General features: G+C 36.1%; 1 protein-coding gene across 8 annotated transcripts in view; it reads left to right on the top strand.

The window, feature by feature from the left end:
* The window catches only part of parp6b (poly (ADP-ribose) polymerase family, member 6b), a 57,247-nt gene that overhangs the window by 22,404 nt on the left and 20,731 nt on the right, over positions 1-14,112 (top strand). For 2 of the 8 annotated variants that reach the window (XM_073943271.1, XM_073943269.1), the window contains exons 1-10: positions 3,159-3,372; positions 3,825-3,990; positions 4,232-4,309; positions 7,926-7,997; positions 8,149-8,243; positions 8,395-8,455; positions 8,784-8,874; positions 8,951-9,017; positions 9,103-9,252; positions 12,533-12,671. In XM_073943271.1, the coding sequence (XP_073799372.1) occupies positions 12,612-12,671 (60 nt within the window). In that variant the 5' untranslated portion in view covers positions 3,159-3,372; positions 3,825-3,990; positions 4,232-4,309; ... (5 more) ...; positions 9,103-9,252; positions 12,533-12,611. Of the gene's footprint in view, positions 1-3,158; positions 3,373-3,824; positions 3,991-4,231; positions 4,310-7,925; positions 7,998-8,148; positions 8,244-8,394; positions 8,515-8,680; positions 8,875-8,950; positions 9,018-9,102; positions 9,253-12,532; positions 12,672-14,112 lie in introns of those variants that run through there. The other 6 variants (XM_017354270.3, XM_009298101.4, XM_073943267.1 and 3 more) reach the window with 4 other exon arrangements.

Here is a 14,112-nt window from a genome sequence, read left to right as displayed (position 1 = left end):
TATATCTATGTTGAACATAATATTTTTTTAAACATTTTAATCCTTTTATTTTTTATATGTAAAGATATTTGTGTATTGCTGTATATCCTGTGTGCATTAGGCAATGTGTAAGTGTTTAAGGTGCACAACCAACACTGGACTTTAGACCTGCTTACAGTTGGTCAATCGCACACTCTAGTTTAGATCCTCAAAATAGCAACGCACCAACAATGTGCCTTAACACACTTCCATTCTACCCATCATACAAAAGCCCAGCAAACAAATCGGTCAAATGGATTTGCTATATAAACAATGTTGCGCAAAATGTGAAAACTGGGTATGCACTGGTCTGAAAATAGCAATCGCGCCAAACACATCTTGAGCCTTATTGCGCCAGGTATATGTATGATACAAAACTGAACAGATGTAAATACAACAGAACTCAATAATAGAATAGAACATGACTAAAATAGAACAGAATAAAATAGAATTAGAAATCAAAACATTAAAAAGGAACATAATAGAATGGAATAGAAGTAATGAGGAACAGAATGTGACCAGTGTCTTAAAAAGATTTTTTTAGAAAATGCACCAAATTAAAGTTGACACAGAATTTAATTTGAATTGAATTGAAAACGAATGGAATATATAACTCAATAGAATAGAATAGAATAGAATAGAATAGAATAGAATAGAATAGAATAGAAATAAAGAAATAAATAGAAATACAAGACTAGAGAAGCAGATCCACCCATTGTTAAAAACATAACCCAGACACAACATAATAGAACTTAACATAACTAAATAGAAATATAAGGCTAGAACTCAACACTCCTTAGATAAATACAAAATAATAAAATTTTGAATATAAAAACAATTCAGAATAGAATAGAATAAAGCAGAGCAAAAATGTACTTTGTTAAACACAAACTTGAAACAACATAATACAACTCAATAGAAATAAGTATGACTAGAACTTAACCCTTCTTAGATAAATACAAAACAATAACATTTAGAATATAAAACAACTCAGTAGAATAGAATATAATACAATACAATAAAATAGATTAGAATAAAGCAACAGATTCACCCTTTATTCAACAAACAACGCTCACACACCATAATACAACTGAATAGAAATGAATAAAAAACAAGACTAGAACTCAACACTCTTTAGATAAATACAAAATTTATGTAATTTAGAATATAAAACAACTCAAGAGAAGAGAAGAGAAGAGAAGAAGAGAGAAACAGATTCACCCTTTGTTAAACACATAACCCAGACACAACATAATATAACTTAATAGAACTAAATAGAAATACAAGACAAGAACTCAACACTCCTTATAAATACAAAAACAAATAAAATGTAGAATATAAAACAACTCAATAGAATACAATACAGTAGAAAACAATACAATAGATTAGAATAGAGATTCACCCTTTATTAAAAATTATAATATATTATATTAGAAATATAATATATAAATAATATAAAATATAAGACTAGAACTCAACACTCTATAGATAAATAAAAAAGATACAATTTATAACAACAACTCAATACAATAGAACTGAATAGAACAACAGATTCACAATTTTATTAAACAAGTAACACTCAAACAACATAATAGAACTTAATAGAAATGAATAGAAATACAAGACTAGAACTCATCCTCCTTAGATAAATACAAAAATTACCAAATTTAGAATATAAAACAACTCAATAGAATAGAATAAAATAGAATAGAATAGAATAGAATAAAATAGAGCAGAGAAGCAGATCCGACCTCTGTTAAACACATAACCCAGACACAACATAATAAAACTTAATAGAACTAAATAGAAATACAAGACTAGAACTCAACACTCGTTAAATAAACACAAAACAATAACATTTTTAACATAAAACAACTCAATAGAATAGAATACAACACAGTAGAATACAATACAATATAATAGATTAGAATAGAGATTCACTCTTTATTAAACAAATAACACTCACACACCATAATAAAACTGAATAGAAATTAATTAAAATACAAGACTAGAACTCAACACTCCTTAGATAAATACAAAAATGATGAAATTTAGAATAGAATAGAATAGAATAGAATAGAATATAATAGAATAGAATAGAATAGAATAGAATAGAATAGAATAGAGCAGAGAAACAGGTCCACACCTTGTTAAACACATAATACACACAAACACACCACATAATATAACTTGACACACCATAATAGAACTGAATAGAAATGAATAGAAATACAAGACTGGAACTTAACACTCCATAGATAAATACAAAAATGATGAAATTTAGAATAGAATAGAATAGAATAGAGCAGAGAAACAGATCCACCCCTTGTTAAACACATAATCCACACACAAACACACAATATAATATAACTTGACACACCATAATAGAACTAAATAGAAATAGAAGACTAGAACTCAACACATCATAGATAAATTCAAAATATTAAAATTTAAAATATAAAAACAACTCAGAATAGAATAGAACAGAAAAAAAACTGAAAAAAGTAAATAAATAAAGGAAACTGCATAGATAAATACAAAAATGATGAAATTTAGAATAGAATAGAATAGAATAGAATAGAATAGAAGCAGAGACACAGATCCACCCCTTGTTAAACACATAAGCCACACACAAACACACAACATAAAATAACTTGACACACCATAATAGACTAGAACTCAACACATCATAGATAAATTCAAAAAATTAAAATTTAGAATATAAAAACAACTCAGAACAGAATAGAATAAAAAAACTGAAAAAATAAGTAAATAAATAAATAAAGGAAACTGCATAGATAAATACAAAAAAAAAACTATAACAGAATATACAATATAAAAATAACTCATAATAGAATAGAACTAACAGAACAGAATAGAATAGAGCAACAGCAGATCTGCCCTTTGTTAAACGCCCACACCCACACAGTCAGGCATGTGTACATCCCAGCATGTTTTAAGAGATGAAAATATCAGGTCAGTCACACACAGGGGGTCGCATTTGATCTTCCACTCCATGATCTACCAGGCATGTCTTTTCTGCTCACCCCCTCCTCCCCTCCTGCTACTAACACACAGGCTGTCAGCTGCCGGTCTCATGACCCGGACGGCACGCACTGAGCATGCCCGAGCTGTCGTGTGTTGTCAGGGAGAAAGCAGACAGAAAAGCAGCCCTTGAGAGGAGCCAGTCGAGAACCAGTGACGGCTAAACAATAGAGGCTCACATTTCTAATTAAGATCCATTGTATCAGCCGAATCACTTTATACGTATACGCTTGCAGACATTGAGAATTTTGGGATGTTTTTTTAAGGTTATGCTATAGGTACCTAAAGCAGCAGCCTTGTCTTCAAGAGGTAAGACTAGATTTTTCTTGTACAGTGCAGAACTAATGCAAATGTAATGTAGGTGGTTTAATATTTAATGGATTCTTGTGCATGTTAAATTTTATTCTAAGTTATTATTATTTTATTATAAATATTGATTCTGTTGGTCATTTATTGTTTAAGGAAAACATCAGAACATCCAACAGGTGTACAGGATTATTAGCAAGCAATATTATGACTGGAACAGTGGACAGTGCTCACATTTAAATCAGACCATACATACATCATTCTTATTGTATTTAATATAGAGAAAAATATATAATGGCTATTTAAATTATAATTTAAATTACCACATCAAGTAATACATGCAATTTTGAAGTGTTTTGTAATGTGCGACACATGCGCTAGTTCATATCTAGTGACAAAAATGAACTCCAAATGGAGGTTTAACTGATTGCCTCTCTTGCATTGTGTTGTCACAGGTTGCCATGGACATGACTTTGCTAATGGACCCAAGGAAATGAGCACAGTCTTTGTTCAGCCTGTACCGACGTCCCAAACAAGTCCTTACCTAGCCAAACCACGTTTAGCTGGAATGGATGAATGTGGCAAAGGAAACTCCCTAGGGCAGCATCTATGAACAGCATGGTAGGAAGAACCACACATGCTAACTATTATCATTTATGCACTGTAAGCTAATAAGGTTGCTGGACGCACAGACCGAGCCGATGATCTAAGATGTAGGTTGCCCCACTGACACAGTCACCTTGTTGAGTAGATTACAGACCGACTGATAAGGGCTATTCAGTGTCTAATGAATGGGGGATGGGTCATGAATTAGCGCATCACTGGGGAAATTAGCTGTGAATGACACTATGCTACTTTTCAGAGCATCGGCGAGCAATTCTGGAGTGATGAGGACTCGGATGGTGACAGTGATGGTGAAGATTTCTTCTATGGTGCCCAGGTAAGCATACTGAGAAATAATCTACTGGGAAAACGAGCTAAATCTGCTAAATTAGCAACAACGCATTGTTTTTGTATTTTATTAATATAGTTATACATAGTTTAGCTATGATTTCATATTTCTGTCTATATCACAACAGCTAACTGTGGATTATATTGGGGTTACCAAAGTGCATTGTGAGGTTTTTAGGAGATTAGTTTAGGTTTAAAGGTGACTCCCTAGTATGAGGAGAAGCAGATGGCTTCAGTTTGTTTTCAGATTATCTGAACTTGCTTTAGATTTCTTGCTAACACAAGGAATATCTGTCCTGGCCTAATGAATAAAACAATAAACGAATCATTCTGCATATTGTTTTCACTTGGTTGAGTTACTAAAATTAGGCAAAATTATTGGTTTGTTTATAAATTTCATCAGTTTAACATAAGTGCTAGTTGTCATTTTAAATAATTAAACACTGTTTTGATATTACAAGGGGAAGGATGTTTTCCCTGTTGAACTAGTTAACTACATTACAGGCAAACTCTTAAAAATAAAGGTACCAGGAAAAAACAAATTTTTTTTTTCCACAGCAATGCTATAAATGAATGTTTTTTGGTTCCCAGAGAACCTTCGAGGGAAAAGTTCTTAAAAAATATGATTTTTTTTTTTTAATTTTTGGAAATTTGTTGATGTTCTACATGGAACCACTTATGCCAATAAAAAACCTACATATGCTGTATGTAAAGCATACAGGGCTCAATTTTAATGATCTAGTCTAAAGTGCATGATGGACATGTCAGAATCCACTTTTGCTATTTTAAGGACAGAGAAATGCAGTTTGCACCCTGGCGTATGGTCTAACAGGGTTGTGCTTATTCTCTTAATGAGTTATGGGTGTGTTTTGAGTATAACGTGCAATAAACCAATCAGAGTCTCTTCTCCCATTCCCTTTAAGAGTCAGTTGTGTAATACCATGGCGCATTTGCTATTTACATGACAGTCTTTTTAGGTTGAAAAACTGAATGCTTCACTTGTGAGAAAACAGTTAAACAGACCATCTGCAGTGCGAGGATAAAGAACAAGCCTCCTCCATTCAACCTCGTTACTTTCTCTTTACTTTACTTTTACTCTTTACTCCTTAACTTTCGTGGATAAGGAAATGGTGGAAACTCAGTCCTCTGAAGAGGTTTAGTTTGTTAAGCACAAAGATGTGATTTAAAACTATTTCTAAATTCAGTTCTAATGTCCAGCTAACGAATAAATGAACATTATTACAAAGTGTGGCCAGAAAACTGAGTTATATCTGAACACACCTCCTATTTTTATGCCCCATATGGCGACGCATACGTCTTCAAAACCCGACAGGCTCTGCGCTGGACCAGCTTTTAGTTGGTCAATGGCGCAGTCTATTTCAGATTCTCAAAATAGCAACACCCCAAACAATGCGACTTAACAAACCTCCTTTATAGACAAGCACACCCATGAGTCCACAAAGTGGCACAAATAGCTTTGCTATTTAAACAGCATGGAAAACATGAAAATTAGGGCTGTGCTGGTTTGAAAACTAACAAAAAAAACGCACCAAGCACATTTTGTGCGCCGGTTGTATGATAGGGCCCATAGAGTGTTTTCACAACACATCATCAATCGGCCATGTTGTGGAGCAGAATGTAAACAATGCCACTGAACTGAACGTAACTTGCATATTTAGCTAATTACTTGATATAATAATATAAAAATTATTGTCATGTTTTGGCCTGCCAGACCCAAAAATTAACTTCAGAATACTGAAGAAAGAAAATGGACAGCAGAATAGAGACTATTAAATTGACTTTGTCAAATAATTTTACAGTTTCCTGCTAATTAAGTCCTATATATGTTTTAGCAGCGTAAATACATTTTTCCCTTGGTTTAGACAGTATAAGCAGAACATCAGTAGGTTACCATGCAATCCATGCTGTCAGAATCAAGGCATAAGTGAAAACACTCTATATTTAGGTTCTGTATACGCACAGCGAGTAATGAATTATGTTTTTTCATGTGATATTCTCTGCATGATCACTAAGGACGGGACTTTTTCCTCATAAATCAGCTTTAAGGTGATTTTAGACATTTTCACATATTTATGTAAATATACCGTTTAAAGGCATAATCAGAATTATAGTTTTCTTTTTTCAAATGTTAAAGCATCAACATAGTAAACTGGATGCATTGTTAACTTACTGTATGTATATACATTTTATCTAATTATCTTCATCAGTGGACACAGGATAGTAAGAACAGTTCTTATTCAAGAATTGGCTCTATGTGGTAAACAGTAATAACAATAAATCATACTCTTTCACCCAACATACTGTATGTTTGATTCATTATTTGAATGGATTTAATCTCACATGGACCGGTGCAAATCAATTGCAAGCTAACTAAAACAAAAGATGGACAAGATATTGTAAGATCGTAGGAAGTTTGCAAATACTAGGGATGCCACGGTTCTCAATATAATATTGAACCGTTCGGTACGACCTCCACGGTTCAATACACGCTTGTGCATTGGGGTTTTCTCGGTTTTGCGTATAAATAATTTATGTGCGTTTTATATCTTCCCGAATTGACTGTGTGTGCCTGAGTCCATGAGCTGAGATGAGGAAACTCCTCCCTGCAAGTAAATATCCAATCACTATGCTCTAAAGTTAGGGGGCGTTTGACATTGCACTGAAAGACATGCACAGCTCTCATGGTAAGGTGTTTTCTACTGCATGCGCCCGGACAGAGGCAAGCGCGTTGCTCCGCTTGTGCACGCATATTGTCATTTTTACATTAGAAATAACAAACTTGCAAGCGGAAAAGACGTAATATGGGAACGGCCGGTGCTATAGTTAATCCAGTGTGAGTGCGTATTGGCCTCGGTGTACATACTTGGAATGTTAAACTTGTGCACAGTTAACAACTTGTCTTAACTTTTCCGTGCAACAGAAATGCGACTTAGAAAAGCCTTTACGATTAATTAACTTTGACGAATTAAAGCGCAGTTAATAGTGAAATCAGCTAATCGTTGCATCCCTACTAATGATTACAGTGCATTGTAAAAAAGGCGTTTTCTACAAAACATTTCCAAATGTTTTCGGCTGTCCGCACCACTCTGCGCAGCCTCTGCAGCTCATACTAAATTGAACAGATGACCGTCACTTCATAGCTATAGCGGCCGTTTTTCGACTGAACTAAATTTATTTTTATGTCTTGGTCACACTATTTGGAGGTCCAGAACAAATTGCCTTGGGGGACAGGGTTCGCCCGTGGGCCACCAATTAAATAGCCCTGGATTACAGTCTCGCATTTTTTCCAGCACCGAGATAATTAAGATGGTTTATTTATGTTTACAAATATGTTTATTTAAAATGGCCAATTTATCTTCATTAACTTCACATGTATGTTTATTTTCAAAGTGTAGGATTTTAAGTGTTTCCCAGTTTGTACATGGGCTACCAGCAGCTGTGAGATTTCAGTGTTAATTTTTTTTTATCCAATACACTAGGAACTACTCTACTTTTATTGGCTTTTAAATAAAACAAAATGAGTATTGCAATAAATTGTTTTTTATTTTTTCCCCTTAACCTCTTACTGTTCCTATTGCCTATAGAATTAAAAAAAAAAAAAAACTTGTCAAGCCATGAGAACTGAACCGAACCGAAAACCGTGTTAAAAAACAGAGGTATGTATTGAACCGTGGGCTAACTGTATTGTTGCATCCCTAGTGGATACATTGACATATTTCTGAAGAAAATTAATTGCAAAAGAAAAAAAAACACGAAATTTTCCCAAAACTGTAGAATAATCTTAAAACTGTACATATTTACTTGCAGTGTCATTATGTGACTGACCTGAGTCGACACCCACAGCTGGACATTGATGTCGGTGCAGTGAGAGACATCTATTCTGAAAGTGCTGTTTCTGTTAGGTAAATCTTAAACCACAAGACTCCTTTAAGCTCCATGAAAATCTGAAATCGATATCACAGAAGTTCAGTCATTTTGACACTGGTTTGTCTTCACCATAAAACATTTGTCCCAAAAAAATTATTTTAACTGTGGCATTATTGTCTGTTTTAGGGAATATGAAACCATTGATGATGTCGACATTGACTTACACATTAACGTCAGCTTCCTGGATGTAAGAGATCCTCAAATGCTTAATATTTTTACCTGAATGCAACTTGATTTACAACATAGGTCTCAAACTCAATTCCTGGAGGGCTACAGCTCTGCACAGTTTTGCTCCAACCCTGATCACGCACAGCTGATCCATCTAATGAAGGTGTTCAAGATTCTTTTGAACACTGATTATTTGAATGAGCTGTGTTTGAAAAGGTTGGAACAAAACTGTACAGAGCTGCAGTCCTCCAGGAATTGAGTTTGAGACCTATGATTTACAACATCAGTTTAGAAAACGCTATCCTAGTTTGTCACATATATCTTCTATGTGGGCTTGCATTCTGCAGGAGGAAGTTGCATCAGCATGGAAGGTCAACAGGACAGAGCCAATTGTTTTACGCCTTCGTTTCTCCCTTTCCCAGTATCTGGATGGACCAGGTGACTAATATACGATTATTCTAGGTATAAAAGACAGGAACTGACTCCTCTAATAGCATCTTTTCATCTCTTTCAGAACCCACTGTGGACGTGTTCCAGCCAACCTGTAAAGACGGTTTCTGCCTTGGGGTACAGCTTAAAAGGTTTACAGTCTTTTTGTTCTGTGTTGCATGTATGGTCTGGTGGCCTGGTAATGATTACACCAACAAATATTGATGTTTCTTGCAGAATTCTCAGCACGTTTATAGCTAATCAATGGAAAAATCTCAGCAACGAGTTCCTGAATGCACAACAGAGGAAAAGACACAGCTGGTTCAAAGCTGGAGGAACCATCAAGAAGTTCAGAGCAGGACTAAGCATTTTCTCACCAATAACCAAGTAAGATCTTAAACATATAAATATGAAAATGTCAAATATCATAAAAATAATTATAAACATATAGTTCACTCAAAAAAAAGTACAATTTGTTATTTATTTACTTACCTTCAGGCCAACCAAAATAGGTAACTTCTTCCCCAGTAAAACTACAAAGTTTCTAGCTGAAGCCTTGGTCCTTAATTATTCATAAAATGCAGGTCAATTGCTACCTACCATTTTAAGAGTATTTTTAGAAGCATAATAAATTAGCATTCCTATCTCCTGATGATACATCAAGTTCGTTTTAAGTGAAATGGTCAGTCTGTGCAATAAACGGAACATCAACCCCCCTTACCTGTGTGGAGCACACTTAGAATCACAAAACTGTTGTTGGACAATTCGGTGGCTAAGTATTGATGAAACAGGTCTTTAGATGTTTCTTGTAAATGGTCAAAGACTGAAAAATGTGTAGAGTTTGACAAGTCATTCTACCAGGATGGAAAGTTAAAGGTGAATGTCCTTGTGATGGATTTTGTGTCCTTTTGGAATGCTACCACCAAGCAATGTTCGGTAGCTGAGTGCAGGGCCCTGCCAGGCAAATAAGTCTAAAGTAAATGGGTGCAGAGCCAGCAGTTGTTTTGAAAGAAAGAGACAGTGCCTTGAATTTAATTAGAGGAGGTGATTGGAAGCCAGTGCAGACTGAAGAATCAAGGTGTGACATAGACACTTTTGGTTCATTGAAGACCAATCTCGGACTATTCTGGATCAGCTCCAGAGGCCTGATGGTGTTTGTTGGAAGAGCATTGCAATAGTCCATCATGGACAGGATAAGAGCTTGGAAAAGCAGTTGAGCAGGATGTTAGGATGTAAGAGCAAATCTACATGAACAGGAAATTGCAGTGATGAGGTCTGTAAATTTCAGCTAGTCATCAAGAACATCTTCTAGGTTCCTGACTGTCCTGGAAGGAGTTATTGTTGAGGTGCCTAGCTGTCGAGTGAAGTTGTGGATAAACAGTGGGCTGGCCGGAATTACCAGCAGTTTTGAAGAGATTGAGTTGAAGGTGGTGGTCTTTCGTCAAGCAGGAAATATATTTCAGATATGCTGATATCTGGGCAGTGATCATCGGATTGTCCGGATTGGAATGATAGGTAGAGTTCTGAATGTCAAACCCAAGTAATGCCATGTACAGTAAATGGAGAAGAGAAGCTGTCCAAGAACAGAGCCTTGAGGCACCCCAGTTGCAAGATGGTGCTACTCCTTCAAGAGGCCCTGTAAGACCTTTCTGTAAGGGAAGAGCTGAACCACTGGACTGTGGTTCCTGAGATGCCCATTGTCTTGAGAGTTGCCAAAAGATTTTGGTGGTTCACTGTATCAAACGCAGCAGATACATCCTGCATGATATGAGCTGTGAGGATGTGGATGTTTATTAAGCCTTAGAGCTTACACAACTGAAAACAGGGCAGTCTCAGATGCATGCCAGATTTTGAGACCAGACTGTTAGTGTCTACGAGATTGCTCTGATTGAGAAATGCAGAGAGTTGTTTTCTAGCTGAAGCCTTGGTCTTTAATTATTCAAAAATGCAGGTGAGTTGCTATTTACCACTTTGAGACTATTTACATAGAGACATTATTTAATTAGCATTCCTTTCTCCTGATGGTACATCAAGCTCCTTTTTAAGTGAAATGGGCAGTCTGTGCAAGACTGTTGTTGGACAATTCAGTGACTAAGTATTGATGAAACAGATCAGTTTTTGGTTGTTTCTTGAAAATGGTCAGAGACTCAGCTGCGAAGTGCGCAGAGTTTAACAGTCATTGCACCAGGATCAAACATCAAAGGTGAATGTCCTTGTGATGGATTTTGTGCCCTTTCTGGATGCAGTTGTTTTGTAGTAAAGTAATAGCACCTTGAATTTGAGAAGAGCGGTGATTGGAAGCTAGTGTAGCTTAAAGAATCAAGGTGTGACATGGACTCTTTTAGTTTCTTAAAGACTGATCTTGGACTATTCTGGATCAGCTGCAGAAGCCTGATGGTGTTTGTTTGAAGGCTAGCAAATAGAGCATTGCAATAGTCCAGCATGGACTGGACAAGAGCTTGGACAAGCAGTTGAGCAGGATGTTCTGATAAGAAAGGTCCAACTTTTCTGATGTTTAGAGCAAATCTACATGAATGGGAAATTGCATGAATGTGGTCTATAAATTTCAGCTGGTCATCAAGAACATTTCCTAGGTTTCTGACTGTACTGGAAGGAGTTATTGCCGAAGTGACCAGTTGTATGTTGAATTTGTGAATAAACATTGGGCTGGATTACCAGCAGTTCAGTTTTGAAGTGACTGAGTTGAAGGTGGGGGTCCTTCATCCAGCAGGAAATATATTTCAGATATGCTGATATCCGGGCAGTGATCATCAGATTATCCACATGGAATAAGATATATGGTTCTTAATGACGGACCGAAGTGATGTCATGTAAGTAGAGAAAAGAAGCGGTCCATGACGAGAGCCTTGAGACACCCCAGTTCAAGATGGTGCTTCTTTGATAGTTCATTCCTCCAAGAGAGCCTGAAAGAGCTATCTGAGAGGTAAGAGCTGACCCACTGGAGGGCGGTTCATGAGATGCTCATTGTCTTAACAGTTGCCAAGAGATTTTGGTGGTTCACTGTATTAAATGTAGCAGACAAATCCAGATGGATATGAGAAGTGAGGATTTGGATGTTTTTGGAGTCTCAGAGCTTGCAACTGAGAACAAGGGAGTCTCAGTGGAGTGCACAATTTTGAGACAAGGCTGGTTAGTGTCCAGGAGGTTTAGATAGACAGAGACTTGTTCGAGGGCAACACGTTCTAGTGTTTTTTATATAAATAACAGGAGGGATGTTGGTCTGTAATCGACAAGGAAAGCTGGGCTTGAGGTTGTTTTTTAAGCAGTACAGTAATCAAATGCAACAAAAAATGTACCAGAGTAAAGGTATGTGTTAGTAATGTGAATAAGCACAAGTACAATCAAAGGTGACATAGCCTGAAAAAGATGCGATGGGATTGGTCCAGTTCACAGGTAGCCCAGCTTAGCACTGATACACTGATACCAACTTATGCAACGCTCCATGAGTGAACAGAGCAAGCGTATAAAATAGTTACGTTTGAAAAATGTATATTTACAAAAAAAAAAAATCCCTCACATCTTGTAGGGCCAGAGAGTGAGTAAATTAACTGATAATTTTTTTTTTGGGTGAATAATGAAACAGTTTGATATAATTTCAGATGAGTAAATTCAAAATAAGTAAATATAATTTTATTTGACCTGCCAGGTGCTCCAGTGTTCCTCTGATCCAGGGTCCTGGGGTGAAGACGAGGCCAGCAGGGCAGGAGTTGAGAGTGACACGCTTGATGAGCCGCTCCATGTCCTGCACCAAAGGAGAACTGCATAATTCCAGCCCAATTGGACAGGTGTGTTTCTATTTTACCCCATTTATAAACCAGAATAAGATAACTAAGAATTTTTTTCATTTTGAGTATTTTAACCCTTGATAGTTTGTTTACAAAATACATTGACTGTTTTATGGAAAATCTACAGTATATATAATTTTTGGTAGAATTAATTTTGATTATTATAGTCTTGCATAAGTAGTGAGTAGAAACAATGTCTGTTTGATTCATCAGTATAACAGATATAGTTATAATAAAGCAAGGCCAATAAATTATATTTTAAGGTATTTAGTTATAAATGTGGACCACAAAACCAGTCCTAATTACTAACGGTTATATTTGAAATAATAGCCAAAAATATATTATATGAGTCGAAATGATACATTTTCTTTCATGCCAAAATCATTGGAATATTATGAAAGATCCTGAAGACAAGTTGTAAATTTCCTTCCATAAATCTATTAAAATATTTGGTAACACTTTATTTTGATGGTCTGTTTGAGTATTAGTAGACTGTCTGCTTAATGTCTGCTAAAACTGCTCCTTCATCAGACATTTACCTGTCGATTATAAGTTTATAAGAAACTTTGCAAGTACATGTCAACTTACACTATAACCCTAACCCCAACCTAACAGTCTATTTATAATCGAATGAGAATTAGTTGGCATGAAGATTCAATGTAACTTAAACTCAACAAACGGACCATCAAAATGAAGTGTGACCTTATATTTTTGATTAGTGATCTGTATAGCTAAGAAGTTTATTTATCGAAATTTAAAGGCAGTTTTTTCAAAATATGATTTTTTTTTTCCAGATTCAAGATTTTAAATAGTTGTATCTTGACCAAATATTGTCCTCCAAATATATGATGATAACAAATTCAAATCATCTAACCAAAAACCCTTTATCGTCAAAATAACCCAAACCATAAATATGCATTTCATGAAATGGACAAATATATCAAATCCTTAGTTTAATCATCTTGGATACAACAGGCTCTATCATAAAACAGGCACAATGCAGCACTATGCCATGTACAACACAAGTGTTTTTTGCTTGTTGCAGCCTGGCACAGGCATCATTTTCACGTCCTGCCTATTGTCACCGGCTCGTTCCCAGCAATTCCCCTCACTGACCAGCAGAGGTCACTATCACCGGCATTTTAAGAACTCCATCCCCGAATTCCCTGTACCTCACGCTGATTACCCTGCACCTGATCCGCATCCACACTCACACATTTAAGCAGCATTCACCCTCTTCTCAGTGCGATGTCTTGTTTTGCCCAGCAGACATTTCTGAGCGTTGTTCCCTGCATCCTGATTGTTCTCCTGTTGCCAACCCGCACTGTTTCTCGACCTTGATTCTCTGGCCGCCTGCCCAGACCCTTGCATGCCTTTGGACTCTGACCCACAGCCGCCAGCCCCGATCTTAGCCTGTACCCTAATGCTGATTATAATCTAC

This window comes from Danio rerio, chromosome 25 (assembly GCF_049306965.1).
Source record: "Danio rerio strain Tuebingen ecotype United States chromosome 25, GRCz12tu, whole genome shotgun sequence".
NCBI classification, from domain to species: Eukaryota; Metazoa; Chordata; class Actinopteri; order Cypriniformes; family Danionidae; genus Danio; species Danio rerio.
Note: the sequence above shows the minus strand (reverse complement) of the source record. Positions and strands in the feature narration are given on the sequence as shown.